Raw genomic sequence first — 18,542 nt, forward strand, 5'->3', positions numbered from 1 at the left:
CCTTCACTACATAACCTCCCACCCCCAGGTTATGTAACACTGCAGCTATGCGAAGCCGCTGATGTGACAGATCCGTGCACGCACACGCGCACTCTGCTCACACACATAATTCAATCAATAAAAATGGATTTTTAAAAATCGATATAATCACCATCAGAGTGTCACAATTGCGTTTCGTTCCGTCTCCCCCCCTGCCGGTTCAACTCGCTTTCGGAATCGTTGCACTCAATGTGTCCCTCCATCAGTATGAGGTTAAACGAGAAAGGATGCAGGGGGGAGACAAACAAGGTGACACCACGTGATCTCGCCAGCTGTTGCTGCATGCTGCTGAGAGGAAGAAGAGGGAAGCAGGAAGAGGATCAACACACACACACACGCGCGCGCACACACACGCTTGGGAAATTACTGTGAAGGCTGCTCCCCGCGCACTCGATTTTAACTGTTCACCTCTCCTTCGTGCGCATACGAGACGACACGGACGCTCTGGGGAAAAGCAGCGCGAGGAGGAGGTGAGGCGGCCATCGCGGGGCGTATGGAAATGATGTCGAAATTAAAAAGCCACATCGACCGCGTCATGACGGCACACGAGGAGGAATCGCTTCGCTATTAGACACGCGACCCAATCCGCTCGTTCGTGCGCGTTTACCTCCACACGGAGAGGAGATGTCCTTCACAAATGGGATAGATGCGCAGGGCTGACCGTTGCCATGGATACCAGCACGCGAAAATTCACAGTGAAGAGATGGTTTTCCATCTACCTGAAGAACAAGGCCGCCCGGAACAAGACCGCGACGGGATTCTGTCAGCTGGAGGTGGGTGACGTTTGGATGTGTCAGGTGCGGCTAACGAGGCTTTAATTGGAAAACATCCCCAAATTATGCATGCCAATCAAAACAGGCCTGTATGGCAGCCATTGTTGGATTTGAAAGCTTAACCACGCGATCGATGACTTTATTGCTTATTTGGCTTACTGTATACTTATTTCCTCAATTTCCTGCTTTTTGTATGTTATAGGACATGACATGACAAACTAAAGAGATATTTTCAGCCTTTGTGGCATTTCACTGACCAAATAATTTGTGACAATGTCAACAAATTTAACAAAAAGTTTCCAAGCAGTGTTTGCACATTCAAATACCTTCTAGTTGTTTGTAAAACTTTAAAAAGAAAAAGAAAAAAAGTATGCTGCCCTACCATTGAAATTTGTAGTTGTGTTGTTGACATTTTTAATGAGGTTCCAAATTGACATTCCATACATATGCCTGGATTTTCAAAAACTTCAAACAAGCACTGCAGTACCTTGGCTGTGTGTCATTTGATTTGTTGTGTGTTGGAATGAAGCGTGAGGTCACTGCTGCTGCAGTGTCACCAATGTCGTTGCCTGTCCGGGGGGTAGTCCAGGACACCTCAGCAGCAGGCCACTGCTTTGCCTAAGAGAGAGAGAGGAAGGCCTCTCGGAAATGCAATCAGACAGATGAGCAAACAAGCGGACAGGCGGCTTGATAGATAAATGGATCCAGACAGATTGATTCAGTGGATGCCACAGCAAGGGAGGTCTATTTATAGCCCAAACAGATCAGAACGGGACAGGGTGGCAGCATGCTGTTTAGCGGCTCACCTTGTAGTTTACTAATAGATGAAAAACACTTGGGGTTGGATGCAAAACTGTGCAAATGAAGCTCATATTGTCTCAGATTGTTTTTGTTGTACAGTATATCATCTTACTTTTTGGTTGACCTGCCAGGCGGGCTTCCCGTCATCGTCAGTCAGTAATATGATGTTTGGATGGATCGTGCGCCTGCAAGAAAAGGCCGGCGTTACGGATTTGCATTTATGAGGCCAATACTGGAGTCATGGAGTTGTTTCTGCTTGAGATGACTTACCTTTACTGACCAGTTGGTGAATACCGAATGAATACTAGTGACTCAACAAAAACACAGCAGTCAATCGATGTCACGGTTTTATTTGTATAACGCCAAATGTTCCGTCCTGGTTATGTTTCCCTGCATTGTTGCTCCTTCGTGGTGCAGGGAGCTGCACACCTTGGGGCAACTGCAATCAACTCTTGTTTCAAGGCTTCCCAGCATACCAGCATGTTGCTGAATCATCATTAGTCTCTGTTTGCTGTGGTTTGCTGCAGTTTGGAAACAATCGGGTCTCCTTGTTCCTGGTGGAAAGTTGATACTTTGTACAGTTTCGTTTGTTACTTTAGGTTGTCATAATAAATGCTAATGTTTTTGAACACTCGGTTACTACGCTGGGTAGACTCAATCATACATAACAATCACAAGAACAACACGTGTTATAAGTAGGGGTGGGAATCTTTGAATGTCTCACGATTCGATTCTGATTTTTGGGCCTGCGATTCGATTCAGAATCGATTTTCGATTAAGAAAGATTTTTGATTCCAAATGATTTGATTGACGTTTATTTTTGCTTCAGTCTATAGGTGTGCAAAGAATTGTAATCTGCTCCAGTCTGACTCGCTAATGCTAATTCGCGCGCTACTCGCGGCACTTTTATCACTCAAAAGAACGGCTCCACACTGCAAAAAAACAACTTTTATTTGAATAACTTGATCGTGACTTTTTCCTTCTACTCTCTAATGTGACTACAACTTAACAGTGTATTAGACCGCGTGGAACCACACTGCCCCTAAGTGGCCAAATCAGGTGCAACATGAACAGCGCTCCAAATAAAGGCACACACAGACAAAGGCAAGACCGTATAAAATAATTTAAATAAAATCGATTTTGGGACATTTAAAATCGATTCTGAAACCGTACTAAATGAGAATCGCGATTCTTATGAGAATCAATTTTTTTGGGCACACCCCTAGTTATAAGTTAAACAGACTTAAAGCATCCATGCAGACATGAGCGCAAGCACTTCCTTGGCAGAAACAGAAGCAGCATGGGGCAGAGTCCTTTGTTGGCGTTTCCAGTGAACATATGGATATGGTCGTAGTCAAAATGATCGTGTCTACCATTCAAAACTGTTGAAGTTCATTTGAGTTGATTCACAAACACAAACACAAACAAAACGTAGCTTGGTTTTGCGATTTTTCTTGAATTTAGGGATGACTTTTGTCTAACTGCTAACTTTTCAATTCCATGTCACAAATGTGTACAAATAATGAGATTGCATATAAGTAAAATATCGAAATGGTTTATCCCAATAAACAATTATGGTATAGTGCAGGTTGGCAGTCGATCATATGCTTGACTAAGCAGACTGAATAGGCTGAAAAAAGGCCCCATCACGTTATGCTTCACCGCCAGTGTCCTTTTGAGGCCATTGATTGACATTGATGCGTAAATGTCAGCTTTCAGCTGGCAATGAAAAACGCAAATTTGATGTCACACACTTCTTCTTATCAGGGTTAGTACCAGACCCCTTGGCTGCTGCTTCATCTTCATTCTTTATCTTATCAAGACCGTTTTAAAAATTCTACGCTTCCCTTCTGGAACTTGCGCTATGCAGTGGGAACTGTTCCCAGTGCACAAATGAAGATCTGTAAAATGCATGGTCGAATGAGTTATGAAGAACACCGGAGCTCTGACCTTCAAGCGTCTTCTGAATAAACAAAAAAAAATCGATTAAACTCATGACCTCACAAATATTTTTCTGGATGAATAGAGCAAAACTTTTCTTCAGTTTTCACCTGGAAAAGCAGTAGTTGTAACTTCAACCCCCCCCCCCCCCCCCCTTCAGGATGACAGCATACTCAAGGAGATTGACATCAGCCACCATGTTAAAGAAGGCTTCGAGAAAGCTGACCCCTCTCAATTCCAGCTGCTCAAGGTGCTTGGACAGGGATCCTATGGAAAGGTACATCTTGAAAAGTTGTGTGATAAGGTATAAAAAAGTTTCCACTTGACTCATCTGCAGGCTTTTCACTTGCATGACTGATCCAGTCGGTTGCAACTTGGAGGCAGAGGCAACAGTCTGGATGCTACTGCTAACACAGCCAATATGATAACACATTTTCACAAGCTCCCCAGTTGAACATTGAGCCCTGATTAGGAGTCATCATAACCACATGCTCCACTGTGCCATCAGTGAGAATGTCTTATTGACAACACTGATGGGTGAACTCAATCATTTTCAGGTGTTTCTGGTGAGAAAGATCCGAGGTGTGGACAGAGGACAACTGTATGCGATGAAAGTTCTGAAGAAAGCCACACTTAAAGGTAGGTTTACAAAAGTGATTTCAATGGTTTGCTCCTAAATACAGTAAGTGCTGGAAATAAGTGCGAAGACAATTCAATACTGAATTGTTAGGGGTTCATCTCATTTTCCCTATTTTTTACTTCATTGCTTTGATGTTATTTTGCAGCGTGAATTTGCTTTACACCACTAAAAAATACTGAACTCATCACTGTCTGGAGCAATTGTGAGTTACTATAACGTAACCCTTTTCTAAAGCATGTTAGCTAGCAAGCTATGAGAAACAAATCATCGTCCCTGATTTTTTATGTGCTTTGCGTTATTTGAGTTACGCGATCTTTTGTGTGTCACGCACACTCGCACAGGCTAAAGCAGGGGGGGATTTGACGGTCTAGCTAATCCGCGAGCATGCTAGCTAGCTAGCGGACTCCCGTACTGGTGGACTGCCATTTTGGGCTGTCCAATTCACCACCGCCTCATTCCGTGTGAAGCACGTGGGTCCACATAGCAGATACACATCAGGGAACGTCAATCCGTTTATTACGTTCGCTAGCCCACTAGCTAGCGAGCTCACTAGCACGTTAGCGGCTAACTAAGGAGCGGACTGACAACAGATGCATCGCCGCCTCGCTTGGTGTTTTTATGTGATACACTTCCTGAAGTTAGCTGTTTATGAACACAAGAAGCACACGTTATTCAGCCTAACACTTACAATGATTTGAACACATACGGTATGAACAAATATATTTGACTGACAGGCAAAGGTCAAGACCGAGGGGCGTGTTTTCAGAGCATTCAAGACTTAGAAACGTCATTGGGGATTTTTTTTTTTTTTCATTTTAATTTGTCAATACATTTGATTTAATTTCACATGGACTTTAAGATGTTGCCATTAGATGAAAAGCAAAAATGTGAGCTACACGTAGTCGTTGAAAAATGCCCACATGGTTGTTGTTGTTACTATCAAATTACCAATGCGCTTTAAGAACGATTGAAAAATATTCATTGGATGATTGGGCATCCATGGTTATTATGAACTCTGTGTGAACCCTACATTCAAGAGGATTTGAGCAAGTGAGGTTAGTTTGAACCTTTCATTCCGATAAACTGCTATTGAATGGGATTATTGTCAATGAGAACATCGTGCTTTTGTGAATGAATGAGCCGGAGTTGTCTTGTGTTGACTCGATGTCTTTGCACTCCTTAATCCTCTTAACCTGCACCCCATTGAATTTAAGTGGTCTTGTCTTGAGATGGATGCGATGCGGCGACATTGTGGTGATATTTACCACTGCTCAGCACAGGATGGCTCTAATCCTAATTGTTGTTTTTTTTTAATCAAGCAAATGCAATTGACATTTATTAGAGATTTGCCACAAGGATGTTAATATTGAATCTCTTTATATCTCCTTCCAAGTCCGGGACCGTGTGCGATCCAAGATGGAAAGAGACATTTTGGCAGAGGTCAACCACCCATTCATAGTGAAACTGCACTACGGTAAGTCTGGCTTAATGCGCCCACCCACCGAATATATCAAACAGATACGTATTTTGTCATTGCTGTTATTTAACAATTTTACCGTCTGGAACATGTTCACTTTTTCACCTTTTCAACTCTAAATACGTGTTCAGAAATAACACAGTGATTATACTAAAGCCCTAACGCAGTTGTTAAGCCCCAATGTGTCATATCTGGTGTGTGCGTGTGTGCGTGTGTGTGTGTGTGTGTGTGTAGCCTTCCAGACAGAAGGGAAGCTCTATCTAATCCTAGACTTTCTCCGAGGGGGGGACCTTTTCACTCGTCTGTCAAAAGAGGTTAGTTTGTCAGCTTTAAACAATGTCAAATATTTACAGATCAACAGACTTAAAGTTCAGAACACCACTGTAGAGTAGTTTCCTGCATTGGACATATTTCGGTGTATGTCAATATATATATATATATTTATTTTTTTTCTTCCAGGTGATGTTTACGGAAGAGGATGTCAAGTTTTACCTCGCAGAATTGGCTTTGGCCTTGGACCACTTACACAGTTTGGGAATCATCTACAGGGACCTCAAACCTGAAAAGTATGAGCACACTTGGTTCTTTTGCTGCCTCAGCCGATGGAGGGTGTGTTTATTGCCAGCTTAGTTTGATCGTTCGTCAGCAAGAATGTATAATCCACAATTTTACGATTTAGGATTTAGTGCTGGAGTGTAATATTGGACACAGGATGCATATTCACAATGTGAGCGGTATGACTTTTCAAATTGTCAGTCTGCCAGCAGGGGTGACCAAAAAGTGACCTGTATATTTTAATGAAAGGCAGATGGGAATTTGATATGTTTGGTAAACATCTCTTTTCAAAATTAAAATCAGTTAATTGTAATATTTCAATTGTTGTCATTCAAATACATTTTTTTTTGTAGATTGTAAGAATTTGTCTTTGCATGTTCAGTGCTCATATGTCATATTGAGCAGAATTAGATCCCTCGGACATTTATTTCTTAAATTAATGTATCAATGTGGGTCTTTCTCGACAGCATTCTTCTGGACGAAGAAGGACATATTAAGGTAACTGGTAAGTACAAAGCGTACCTTACCTTCTCTTTGATGTTCTCCTCTTCCTAAACGTGGAACTATTTCTCCGTCACCAGACTTTGGTTTGAGTAAGGAAGCCATCGACCATGACAAAAGAGCGTATTCCTTCTGTGGAACGATCGAGTACATGGCTCCAGAGGTGGTTAACAGGAGGGGACATACCCAAAGTGCAGACTGGTGGTCGTTTGGGGTACTAATGGTAAGATTCGGTTTCTCTTTTTGTGGCAGAAAATGTGCTTCATCTGTCAGATGATGTCACTTTCAAGTCATGATGCATCTTCTTGTTTGTCCGTCAGCGTGGCTTAGTTGAATCATTTTGGAAAGGATGTTAAAGCTGCTATATGGAACATTTTTTCCCACAAAATAACTTTACAGTAAGCTTTTTATTTGACCATTTATGACTGAAATGCCTTCTAATTAGTAAATAAACACCTTAGCTGTTCACAATGGGTACTCATGCAAGTCTCTGGCCAATAGTTTTCATGCTGGAATCAGGTTAGAATTTCCCGCGCCCTGTCTGCGGTTGTGACGTAATGTGCGTGGTGTGTATGTGAAGAACGATATGTGCAGTTTAATTTTTCATCAGCAGGTGGCAGTAGCGATTCGAAATGGAATATTCTACGTTCAGTAGCTTTAACATTCACGAAAAAAAAGTCTATTTAAGCATTGGAAACTCCTTCCTGTGAAACATACCAATTTGTAAAATGAAATGGTGGAAATAAATGTTATGATGTCAGTATTTATTGCAGAATACAGTATGAAGATCTTCAAAGCAGATTAAAAAAGCATTAGTAATGTCAGTCATATCAATGAGCACTAACTAAGTAAAAATGGTTGTAAATATTATTCTTGTCTGTCTTGCAGTTTGAAATGCTGACAGGATCGTTGCCATTCCAAGGAAAAGATCGGAAAGAAACAATGGCTCTTATCCTAAAGTAAGACGAAATCCTTTTAGTCATTGACTGATTGGGTTTTTTCCCCCTCAAGAAGCGATACACTTAGTATTCATTTCATTAGGGATCGGAATAAATCAGTTGATACATTGATTGCCAATGGGAATTGATGGTTAATAAACTATGCCTTGTAACAGAAGAGACTAAATGGAGCGCGCTCCTAGATGTAAAACAAAAGCTATTATAAAATAATAATATCTTATTTTTTTAAATAACGTATTGCATTAATTTTTTTTCCTTTAGTTACGTTTTTGGTAAATAAGTCATTAAAGATCTTGTTTTTATGCTAGCGTTTTGACTTTTGTGTGGACGTATGTTTGCACTTTTTGACCAACTTACTGACACGCATGTGTAAATAAGTACGTTTCTTTTTATGTCTTTGAAGGGCCAAATTAGGGATGCCACAGTTCCTCAGTCCGGAGGTGCAGAGTTTATTAAGAGCGCTCTTCAAGAGGAACCCTGCTAACCGTCTAGGTATTGTGTGCATTGAAATCATTTAGACCCAATTGTATAGCTACATCTAGCCTGTCATTGACCGGCAACCTGTCCAAGGCGTTGTTGACCCAGAAAAGAATAAGCAGATAGAAAAGATACACTTGAAAACATTCAGCATGGCCGTGCAGTTCTTTGGATAAACAAGGTCAGGAGGGGGGTGTCAAATGAAATGGCTGCAGATGGTTCAGCAATTCTAAAGGGGTTCAAAACCAGCGAGTCAGCCAACATTGATCCTTTCACACATAGGGCATCAATGTGGGCGATTCCATTTCCCTTCGCGCGGTGATATTGCGCAATGAATGGCGTTTTCACAGCAGTAAAACGTCTGACTTTAAAAAGGAAACTATACAGAGAGTTAAGTTGAAATAAACTGTGGATTGTGTGTTCAAATGTAAGAAGCACTTACCTTTATATAAATGTGTGATTCACAGGTGCAGGACCAGATGGAGTGGATGAAATAAAGAGTCATTATTTTTTTGCGTCCATCAACTGGAATGTGAGTGCACAGACATTTTTCACGAGGCATACGTTTTAATAGTCCATGTTAAGCGTTAACACGTGTAAATCTGTATTGTGCATTTTGAAGAGTAATGCACGGTGGCTTTATAAAATATTTTTAAACGTGCTGACTGTTCCTTTTTTTTTTAAACTCCTACCTCAGATTTCTGCCATTTCCCAAATTATATTGTTGTAATGCAGTAATCCTCTTAGCTTTAACAGCATTAGTAGGATGTTTGGTCATCTGTGAGTGAGGTTGTAACCTTACGGATTTCACTCAATGTCATCGATGCTGCGCAGTCACAATTAGATATTTTATAAAAAGATATTTTTATTTGATGTTGAAAGAGTTTGAATGTATTTGAACAATAACATTATTATTATTATTTTTAAATCAATAACAGTAATAAAAAAACAATAAAAATAAAAATAACTACAAAACAAGCTAAATTCAACAAAACGCACCTAACATTGATTTTCCATGTTCAAAGGGGAGTGGGAAGAAGTCACAAGACTTATTGAATTCCACACCTTCCCCATGTTTTCTTAGTTTACATATCTATTTTTCATCAATGGTAAAAATAACACTGAAGATAACAAAAGTAACAGTGATAATAAACCAAACCACTGCATAGTAATATTATATTTTGAGACCAAATAACGTTAGTCAGGCAGGGCAGACACTTTTGTTCAGTAAGAACTCCTGATGAAATCCTGTTGAAGTAGTGACATCTACAGGGAAAATTAAGTATTACAATGAGATGTGAATACAATTAAACGCATTTAAAAACATGTATATAAAAGAAACACATCACATACTATCGTTTTTCCTAGCTACGTATTGAAAGAAAAATTAAATTTCTGGGTCAAATGTGTTTTTTGTGGTGGCAACAATAATGACAATAAGCATTCTAATTCCAGTTTTATTCTAATTGAATTGTTGTTTTAGAAATTATACAAGAAGGAAATTAGGCCACCCTTCAAACCAACAGTTGGAAGACCCGAGGATACGTTTCACTTCGACCCGGAGTTCACCTCCAGAACACCCACTGGTAGCCAAAAACACACGTACAATTTAATATATGCATACCTACATTCTAAACCAAAATAAGATCAAAGTCAAAGTCAAAGTGTCTGGTTGTGTTTATGTCTTTGCCAAACTAGACTCTCCTGGCATCCCACCCAGTGCAAACACACACCAGCTGTTCCGTGGTTTCAGTTTTGTTGCCACTAACCAAAGTCAGGAACCAAGTGTGGCCAACGTTCTGCCATCCCGCCAGGAGGGGAATACCATCAATCCTATTGCACAGGTACACGATGCGTTAAAAAAAACAAAAAAAAAACACACCATAACGCGCTCAATCTATGAGATTAATATCAGTAATTGCGTGTGTGTGTGTGTGTGTGTGTGTGTGTCTGTAGCATCTCCGTGGTGATGTGTCCTTCAGTGACATTTATGAGCTGAAAGAGGAAATGGGCCAGGCGACCAACTCAATCTACAAGAGATGTCTTCATAGAGTGACTGCTGTGGAATATTCGGTGAAGGTAAGCATCAACGGTGGAAGCTCTAAAGCACGGGGTTTTTAAAACAATTTTATGTCATAGTTATTTTGTCTTTTTCTCAAGCACCTGTTAAAAGGTGATAAGGCAAACCGTTTGGGATTTTCCATGATTTGGGGTGGCCCACAGCCCTGTCCTACTAGAATAGACCTGCCCTTGCCCTGAGCAGATCGTCCCATCTAGAAACAAATCAAGAGTCATCTGTGATAACATAAAATGACACTTTTTAAAGCAGTGCTTACTTCACGATCTTAGTTAATCATTAATGTGATATTTTAATTTTTTGCTTCTGAAACGGAAATATCTAATAGTGTTAATATTTTAGTTTTAAGTAGTTTCTTTGCATATCTACAAAAAGTTCTTCATTGACAAGTTTTTTTTTTTAGATACACTGAGGGCTGCTAGAAAACGGATGGTGGGCCGGAAATAGCCCCCGGGCCATAGTTTTAACACCATTTGCAAGTCAAATGCTGCTGTAGTCAGAATTTGACAATTTTCAGGAACAAAAATACATTAAATTTTGCCTTTTAAAGTCACATAAAAAATTTCGTTTTGCAACACTAATTCTAAATGATGTACCGATGAGAAACACTCGTCGGCAAGGTTAAAACTGAGCGTTTTTTTGTTTTGTTTTGTGTTTTTGTTTTTAAAATTGATTTTTGAAATGCTAATAAATTGGAGCTCGACCATGTGTTTTATGTAAAAGTTAAACACAACCTAACTGTTCTAAACAAACCAAAAAAAGTACCGCACTGTATTTAAAAAAATAAGCAAAATTTAGTACAAGTACAAGAAACATTTTATTTAATTCAGTCTTTTGCTTACCACTAGCGGGTGCCCACATACCACTAGAGGTCACCATACCACACTTGGAGAATCACTGGGTCAGTGAATAAAAAATAAATAAAATAATAAAAGTGCGAGTATGGCTTGCTACGCCGCTACTACAACCACAATAAGCATATTTTAAACACCTTTTGACAAAGTATCTGTGTCTAAATTTGAGTCAGATGTGCCTTTCGTGGCCGACCTGATGAGTGCATACGATTTGCAGATTATTGACAGAGGAAGGAAAGATCCATCTGAAGAGATTGAGATTCTATTAAGATACGGACAGCATCCCAATATCAACACGTTAAAGGACGTAAGTCAAACATTGTTTAATGATGAAACGAATCTGACACAACCTGTGATTCACTTTTGCAGTTCTTTTTAATCACATCTGTATATATATATATATATATGTGTGTGTGCTTCCTTCTGTAGGTGTTTGATGATGGCCAGTGTGTGTACCTGGTTCAGAATTTGCTGAGAGGAGGTGAGCTGCTCGACAGAGTGTTGACCGTGCCAAATTTCATCGAGAAAGATGCATCCGACATCATCTGCGCACTGACCAAGACAGTGGAGTATTTACATTCGCAGGGGGTAAGATTAAAGCGCAAGTCAAAGTCAAACCATAAACATTTCTTGACGATAATATGTTACATGTGACCTCACGAGTCTAAACATGACATTCTGATTAATATTAGATTTGGGGAATATGAGTTATGAAACAAAATCCAGCCGTTTTTATCCATTTTGACATTTGCTGTCAACTGAAGATGACATCACAGTTGCTCATGGCTGAGGCAACGGCCAATCACAGCTCACCTGTTTTCTGAAGCTGAGCTGCGATTGGTTGGTTTGATTGATTGGACAAACCTGAGACCTGAGCAACTGTTATGTCATCTTCAGTCGACAGCAAGTAGCAAAATGGCTGCTCCCTGAGATGGATAAAAACGGCTGGATTTTGCTGCTTAATTCATATTCCACTAACAATATTAACCAGAATACCATATTTAGACTTGTGGGCCTGCATAGAATGTATTGTTGTCAAAAACATTTTTTTTTGCTTGACTCACCCTTTAATGCAACTGCAACTGTACATTGTTTTGTTTGTTAACCTCCTTGAAGTACATCAAAAGATGTCATAGATCTTGTTTTAGATGACCACAAAAGCTTTTAAAAAAAACCACACACACATGTAAAAACAATTGAATGTCTTTTTCAGGTCGTGCATCGGGACCTGAAACCCAGCAACATTCGCTATTGTGACGACAGAGGACTCCCAGAATGCATCAGGATATGCGATTTTGGTTTTGCCAAACAGCTGAGGGCTGAAAATGGCTTACTGATGACGCCATGTTACACAGCAACATTCATGGCACCAGAGGTAAAATGACATAAAGCGGCTATGATTAGCATCCTCTTTATGAAAAGTATAATATGTTGCCAAAAGTATTTGTTCACCTGCCTTGACTTGCATATTAACACATGACTAGACCTTGTGGAAAGCTTTCCCAGAAAATCGGAATCTGCTATAGCTGCAAAAGGGAGACCGTTATCATATTAAATCCCCCCTCTCACTCATTGCGAAACTGTCACGAGTGTGTGTCGAACCCAAGTACAGTACACCAACCACAGAAATAAATGACTTCTAATATCAACTGTGACAAATCCAGTGACTACTAGTAATGGACAATTAAACGCTTGATATTTTTTCTCCTCTAGATGGCACTATTGGTTTAAAGATGCCGTGGAAATGTAATCAATTTCCATTTCACTAGCCTTTACTTTAAAGCAAGAGCGCCACCTAGAGGATTTTTAAAATTAAGTTTACTCTGCATTCCACCCTTTGAGGCAGTCAGTCCATTATTGTGATTTCTCCCAGCCAGCTTCTGTGTGTTATTAGTGTTTGAATGTGTGGCCTAAGGGGCTTACCTTTACCTAGGTAAAATTCAGTTTGCGCGTGTTTCCACCAAGAAAAATTTCCGGGGTAATTAAATTCCCCAGGGGACATCAGAGTACTATCTCCGCAGCAAGGTCTTGCTGAGCCAAGCTGGAACTTTGAGGGGACGGGCTGCACTTATGGAGGACCAAAACTGCCACAAAAAAAAAAGACTAAATAAATAAATAAATGACTTAAAGTGAAAATAAAAACGGATACAAAAAATTATTTTCCAAAATCCCCAAAAAATTATATAAATGTAATAAAAGTAAATAAAAGTAACCCCAAAAAAACATATATGTATAAATACATAAATAAAAGTAAAAAAAAAAAAAAAACAAGATTAAAAAAGTAAAAATAAAAGTTGAAATAAATACAAAAATAAATATAATTAAATATCAATCAATAAAAACATTTTGTCCTGGCAGAGTGTCTACAGCATGAATAAATAAATGTGAGAGCAGAGTGTTTTTATTTATTGATTGATATTGTATTTTTGTATTTATTTTGACAAGTACTTTTTGAATCTTGTTTTTTATTTTTACTTTTATTTATATATATATATATGTTATTTTTATTTCCATTTATATTTATTATTATTTTCACTTTTAGTTATTTGTTTATTTATTTAATCATTTATTTATATTGAATTTTGGCAGTTTGGTCCTCCCTATGCAAGGCTGATTGGTTGTTAAAATTTTGGGGGGGTTGTTTTTACATCGGCGAGGCTCATCAAACTCATACGTCATCAAACTCATCTGAATTAATTACCGAGAACTCTGAGACGCTGCGGAACTTTTACAACCAAGAACTTCCTTTACCCAGAACTCAAAGATCCTGGGCTTGTTGGTGGAAAAGCAGCTCTATGAATACAAATTAAACACTTGGAATTGTTGTGACATGTCCTTTGTTTTTTTCCCCATGTGTGTGCAGGTTCTAAAAAAGCAGGGCTATGACGCTGCATGTGACATTTGGAGCTTGGGAATCCTGCTGTACACCATGATCGCTGGGTAAGCTTCTAGTGACAGTATGTGTCTGTGTCTCTACATGTTTTATATGTGTGGTCATACTTTTGAATGTCTCTCTGTCCTGAAGCCATACTCTCTTGCTTACCTTACTAGTTTCAGTCCATTCGCCAGCAGTCCCGAAGACTCAGCAGAGGAAATTCTTGCTCAAATTGGGTGTGGTAAATTTATCATCAGTGGAGGTAACTGGGACCTGGTGTCAGACGCTGCCAAGGTTCGACAGACATATATGAATTAGTGATGGGAAAATGAAGCTTCATGAAACACTTGTGGTATTTTCCGACTGGTCTTGATGGTGCTCTAGGTTTAAAGATAAAGGCAAGTGTAATGGAAATTTAATCAAATTTGCACTGCATTTTTAAACCAAGAGTAAAAAAATATCACAAGTGCTTCATGAAGCTTCATTCGCCAATCACTAATATGAATACTGCTTCAATTTAGTGGTTCAGTCCAGCATAACAGTGCACGTGTCTGTGTATGTTTAACAGGACATTGTGACCAAGATGCTACATGTGGACCCCCATCAGCGCTTGACAGCCCCCCAGGTACTTATTATAATTTTTCTCCTCCACTACCATCAAATAAAAATACTATACAGTAATATAATTATTGAAATATAATTAGTTTCTCGATCTGTAGACATGCATCTTTGTTAGTGCCCTTACGATATGGCTTGTTTTGTTCTTTTTAGATCCTTCGCCATCCCTGGATTGTAGGGAGAGATCAGCTTTCTGATCGAGTCCTCTCGAGACAAGATATGCTCACTGTCAAGGTAGGCCTTATTTTGTGTACGTACTCTTAGACAATACCAATCCAACCGCTTTTAATGTCAGTATTCTAATTTAATGGCAAAAACACCTCTCTGTTTGACTCATTCATTTTTAAATCTGACTGTACGTTATTGCCTCACCAGCCATAAACTTCAGCGCACGACGCACGTCACTGACAATTGAATTTACAGTAACAATTGAATCTAGTATGTTGTCTCATATGTCATTCTCACTGTGTCCGTTAGATGGCAATGTTTACCACTTATTGAGTTGATGTTGCTTTTTTTTTTTCTTTTAACGTGGCTGCTCTGTCCACCAGGGGGCGCTGTCCGCCACCTACTCGGCCTTGAGGCGCTGCACTCCAGCTCCGGTCCTAGAACCTGTTCAGTCCTCCAGCTTGGCCCAGCGGAGAGAAATGAAGAAAGTTGGGAGTAGTGTCAGTAATTCAGATCTTAAAGAAAAGGGGTAGACAAAGCAGACTAATACTATTTATAATTAAATAATTACTCTCATTCACGCTTGCCTCTGGAATTAGATATCTAGAATTCTGGTTCCTAATACTAAAGTTGCAGTTGCCTTTGTCATTTGCACTGGTTTGCTCCCAAAAAAAAAAAAAAAAGGACACACACTGGGCTCTTCATAAGCTACAAATGCACAATGTAATGAGATCCACTGCACTGCATCATACTGAGAGATGTTTCAAATATTTTGGATACCACTGTATGAGAGTGGAGGGAATGGTGTAGAAATGATGCATCTGTACCTCATATTTGTCTAGTGAAAGTAATAAGAGTTTCTAGTATATTTATCACGATTAAGACTAACTGACAGTGTCATGGTTTGATAACATTAACAAACCAGCGCTAAAAATACACATTTCCGAGTACACTTCTTCAATGTGAATGTTTTATTATTATTATTTTGTTTGGTCTTGTACGGCTCAGTATTAAACCCGTAGTGAGATGCAGCTTATTCTTCATCATCAGGTTCAGAAGCTGACCTGATCTGGTAGGCAAAACCAATAAAAGTACTCCGCTTTATACTTATTTACTCACTTACAGTAAATCCATACACTTTGCATCGTTAAATGTATATATTCCAAAGTGAACCGAGTTGATGCCACCACCAGCGGTGGTCGCAACAAGCTCAAATCATTTGATGGCGTGTGTTTGTGGTTGTCCTCCTTAGCTGCATCTTAGGACCCTTACAGCACAAAACAAAAAGTAGTTCAAAGTAGCCATTACTGTTTATGGACCAGTTAACTGTGAAGATATTGCAAGAATCCAACTTGTATCGTGTTCCTTTATGACGTTTGTTCTTTGGCTTACAAGTGGTCAGCATGGCTCTACAGCGAACGCCGCACCCATAGCAAACCTTTTTCAAATGAATACACCTGCAATTATTCTGTGTGCGATCAGCTGTAGCTGCCATTTAGGCTTCCGTTTGCTCGTAGCTTTGAAAGACAAAATCCATTTCAACAAGTCTTCTATGTAACTGCTGTGGTAAATAACATGAATGCCATCACAAATACGAGGTAAGATTGAAGCCGTTTTTGCAAATGAGTAGCACCTTTTTCTGTGCAGTGTATTGATAGAAATTTAGTTTAAGACCAATGCTGTTGCGAGACATGTTATTAGATACGCCTGCACAATCGAAGATCCCCAAAAAAATCCAATTTTCATTTTTCAAATGGTCAAATAGGGTCACTATTATTCAACACTGTGTATACTCGCTCTCGAACTGGATGCCATTCAAATGTGCTGGTGTATCAACTTGATGATGAATCTGAATGAATCACATTGCACTGCACAGTTGAGTCAGGTAGCATGAGGTCAATTATGATTGATATGTTTGTTTGATTGGTCCAAACTTGTTTGAGGTAATACTGTAAATATTGTTCCTTTATGTAGGACTGCACATACCGTTGCACTAAATCACCAGGACGAAGGTTCAATTGTGTATAATGTATAGTAATGAGAAAGCTTTGCAATTGTAAATATTGCATGTGCAGAGTGTACAGTATATATTATATTGTATCATTCATCCGTTTATGGGTGTAGATGACTGTCTATACCAGGCTAATCATCTGAATGGTTGGTTCATATGCCAAAGTTTTACAAATAAAAGAGAAGATTACAAACAGTAGTATTTGTCTTAACTGTGTACCGTATGGCTTCATGTGTTTGTATGGTGAGTGCAACAGAACTAATGTTGTAAATATGGAGACTAAATTGTTTAAATTAAATTATTGAATTGAACGACCATTCGCCATTATGCTGTATGTCCTTTGATAATGTGAAAGTTCTTAAATGGTGCATGATGAATATAAAAATTTACAAGTATACTTGTTATAAACTACGGAAGCACATTTTGTGGGGGATTTATTATTTTGTATGCATAATTTTTTCTGTTTTACAGAATTTTTCTGTTTTTAGGAGTAATTATATATTTTTCTGTTTTTGGGTTGTTTTTTTTGTCATTAAAAACTAATTATTCTGATAAACAAACTGATGAGCTTTGTTTTTTATTTATTTATATATTTTTTTCTGTTTTTCAGAATACCCCCCCCCCCCCTGATTTTACAAAAAAATAAATTGTATTTTTTTTCTCAGTTTTGTGGAATATTATTATTTATTTACTTTATTATATATGTTTTTATTTTTTATATTTACACCGTCCACCGCAACCCTCCCAAAGAAAATACAAATAATAACTTGAACCTGATGAGAATGGAATTTGCTATATATGAGTCTTGACAGGCCACAACGTTTCTGGGTCGACTTTCTTTCAGACAGACAAAACGGGAGCTTTTTTGGCAAGATACGTCATCAGAAACAAATATCAAGCATACAAAAGTACACTGTACCTTCTGTGAAGCATTGAGCACGCCCTGTTGGGTTCTGGGGCTGCTTTGCTACATCCAGCAATGGGTATCTTCAATGTGTGCAGGTCTCAGCAGAAGGCTCATGGGCCTTCCAGCAGGTTGGTGAACCAAAACAGCTACAAAACACACAATAATAGTAAGAACATAACATTGGATTATTCTAAATCCAATTGAACTACTATAGACAGATCTGAAACAAGCCATCTGAACAATGCACTCATGAGAAAAGGGTCACAATACCTTTTGGTTGGTGGACTCATTTGAGAATAAAAGTTGTAGAAGTCATGCAATGCAGCGATTGCACCAAATAATTGCGTGACCACAAAAGAACGTTTGACACTTTTCAACATGTGAAGCCACTAGATGGCAGCCAGTAACACTCTAGCGCCCTCATTTCATTTCCTTTCAGAAGTTCTTTCTTCAATGCCAAGATTCTTTAAAAAAAAACAAAAAAAAAAAAGAAGAAGAAGAAAGTCTTTAATTTGTATCAAGCAGCGGGCTCACACTTGCTTCCATAAAAGCTTTTAGCGGGCTCTGAGCTGATGTGGCAGGTGGGTGTGGCTGGCTCATCAGGCCTGACATTTAAGTGCAGTAGTGCTCCAAGCAAACGGGAGTGGAGGATATGAGCAGATAGAGATGACAAGCCCCCCTGCGAGGATGATTGCAGTGGAGTGACAAGGGGAGAGCAAACAACACAAGGTGTCGTCGGGCGAGGGAATGAAAGGCAAAAAGAAGGGAAAAGGAGCTTGGAGGAAAAACAAAAACTTTCAACCTTTTAATTGCTAATCCAAGTCCTTTCATATTATCCATGTTGTTAATTTCATATTGATTTGACTGAA

General features: G+C 39.1%; 2 protein-coding genes across 2 annotated transcripts in view; one reads left to right on the plus strand and one right to left on the minus strand.

The window, feature by feature from the left end:
- Window positions 1-352, minus strand: part of myom2b (myomesin 2b) — a 33,383-nt gene extending 33,031 nt beyond the window's left edge. The window contains exon 1 of the mRNA XM_086070615.1: window positions 152-352. The gene's annotated coding sequence lies outside the window, so the exon portion shown is untranslated. The remainder of the gene's footprint in view (window positions 1-151) is intronic.
- rps6ka2 (ribosomal protein S6 kinase, polypeptide 2) lies at window positions 250-17,085 on the plus strand. Its single transcript, XM_086070616.1, has 22 exons — window positions 250-812; window positions 3,715-3,831; window positions 4,112-4,193; window positions 5,588-5,668; window positions 5,906-5,985; window positions 6,131-6,237; window positions 6,694-6,731; window positions 6,808-6,950; window positions 7,616-7,686; window positions 8,090-8,178; window positions 8,631-8,695; window positions 9,647-9,749; window positions 9,862-10,007; window positions 10,120-10,242; window positions 11,312-11,401; window positions 11,524-11,682; window positions 12,308-12,469; window positions 13,958-14,034; window positions 14,146-14,263; window positions 14,538-14,594; window positions 14,741-14,821; window positions 15,139-17,085. Exons 1-22 carry the CDS (start codon window positions 708-710, stop codon window positions 15,286-15,288), a joined length of 2,244 nt encoding a protein of 747 aa, XP_085926742.1. The 5' UTR covers window positions 250-707; the 3' UTR covers window positions 15,289-17,085.
- Window positions 17,086-18,542: the final 1,457 nt, after the last annotated feature.

Source organism: Leptonotus elevatus, chromosome 3 (assembly GCF_054856555.1).
Source record: "Leptonotus elevatus isolate MCC_2025b chromosome 3, RoL_Lele_1.0, whole genome shotgun sequence".
NCBI lineage: Eukaryota > Metazoa > Chordata > Actinopteri > Syngnathiformes > Syngnathidae > Leptonotus > Leptonotus elevatus.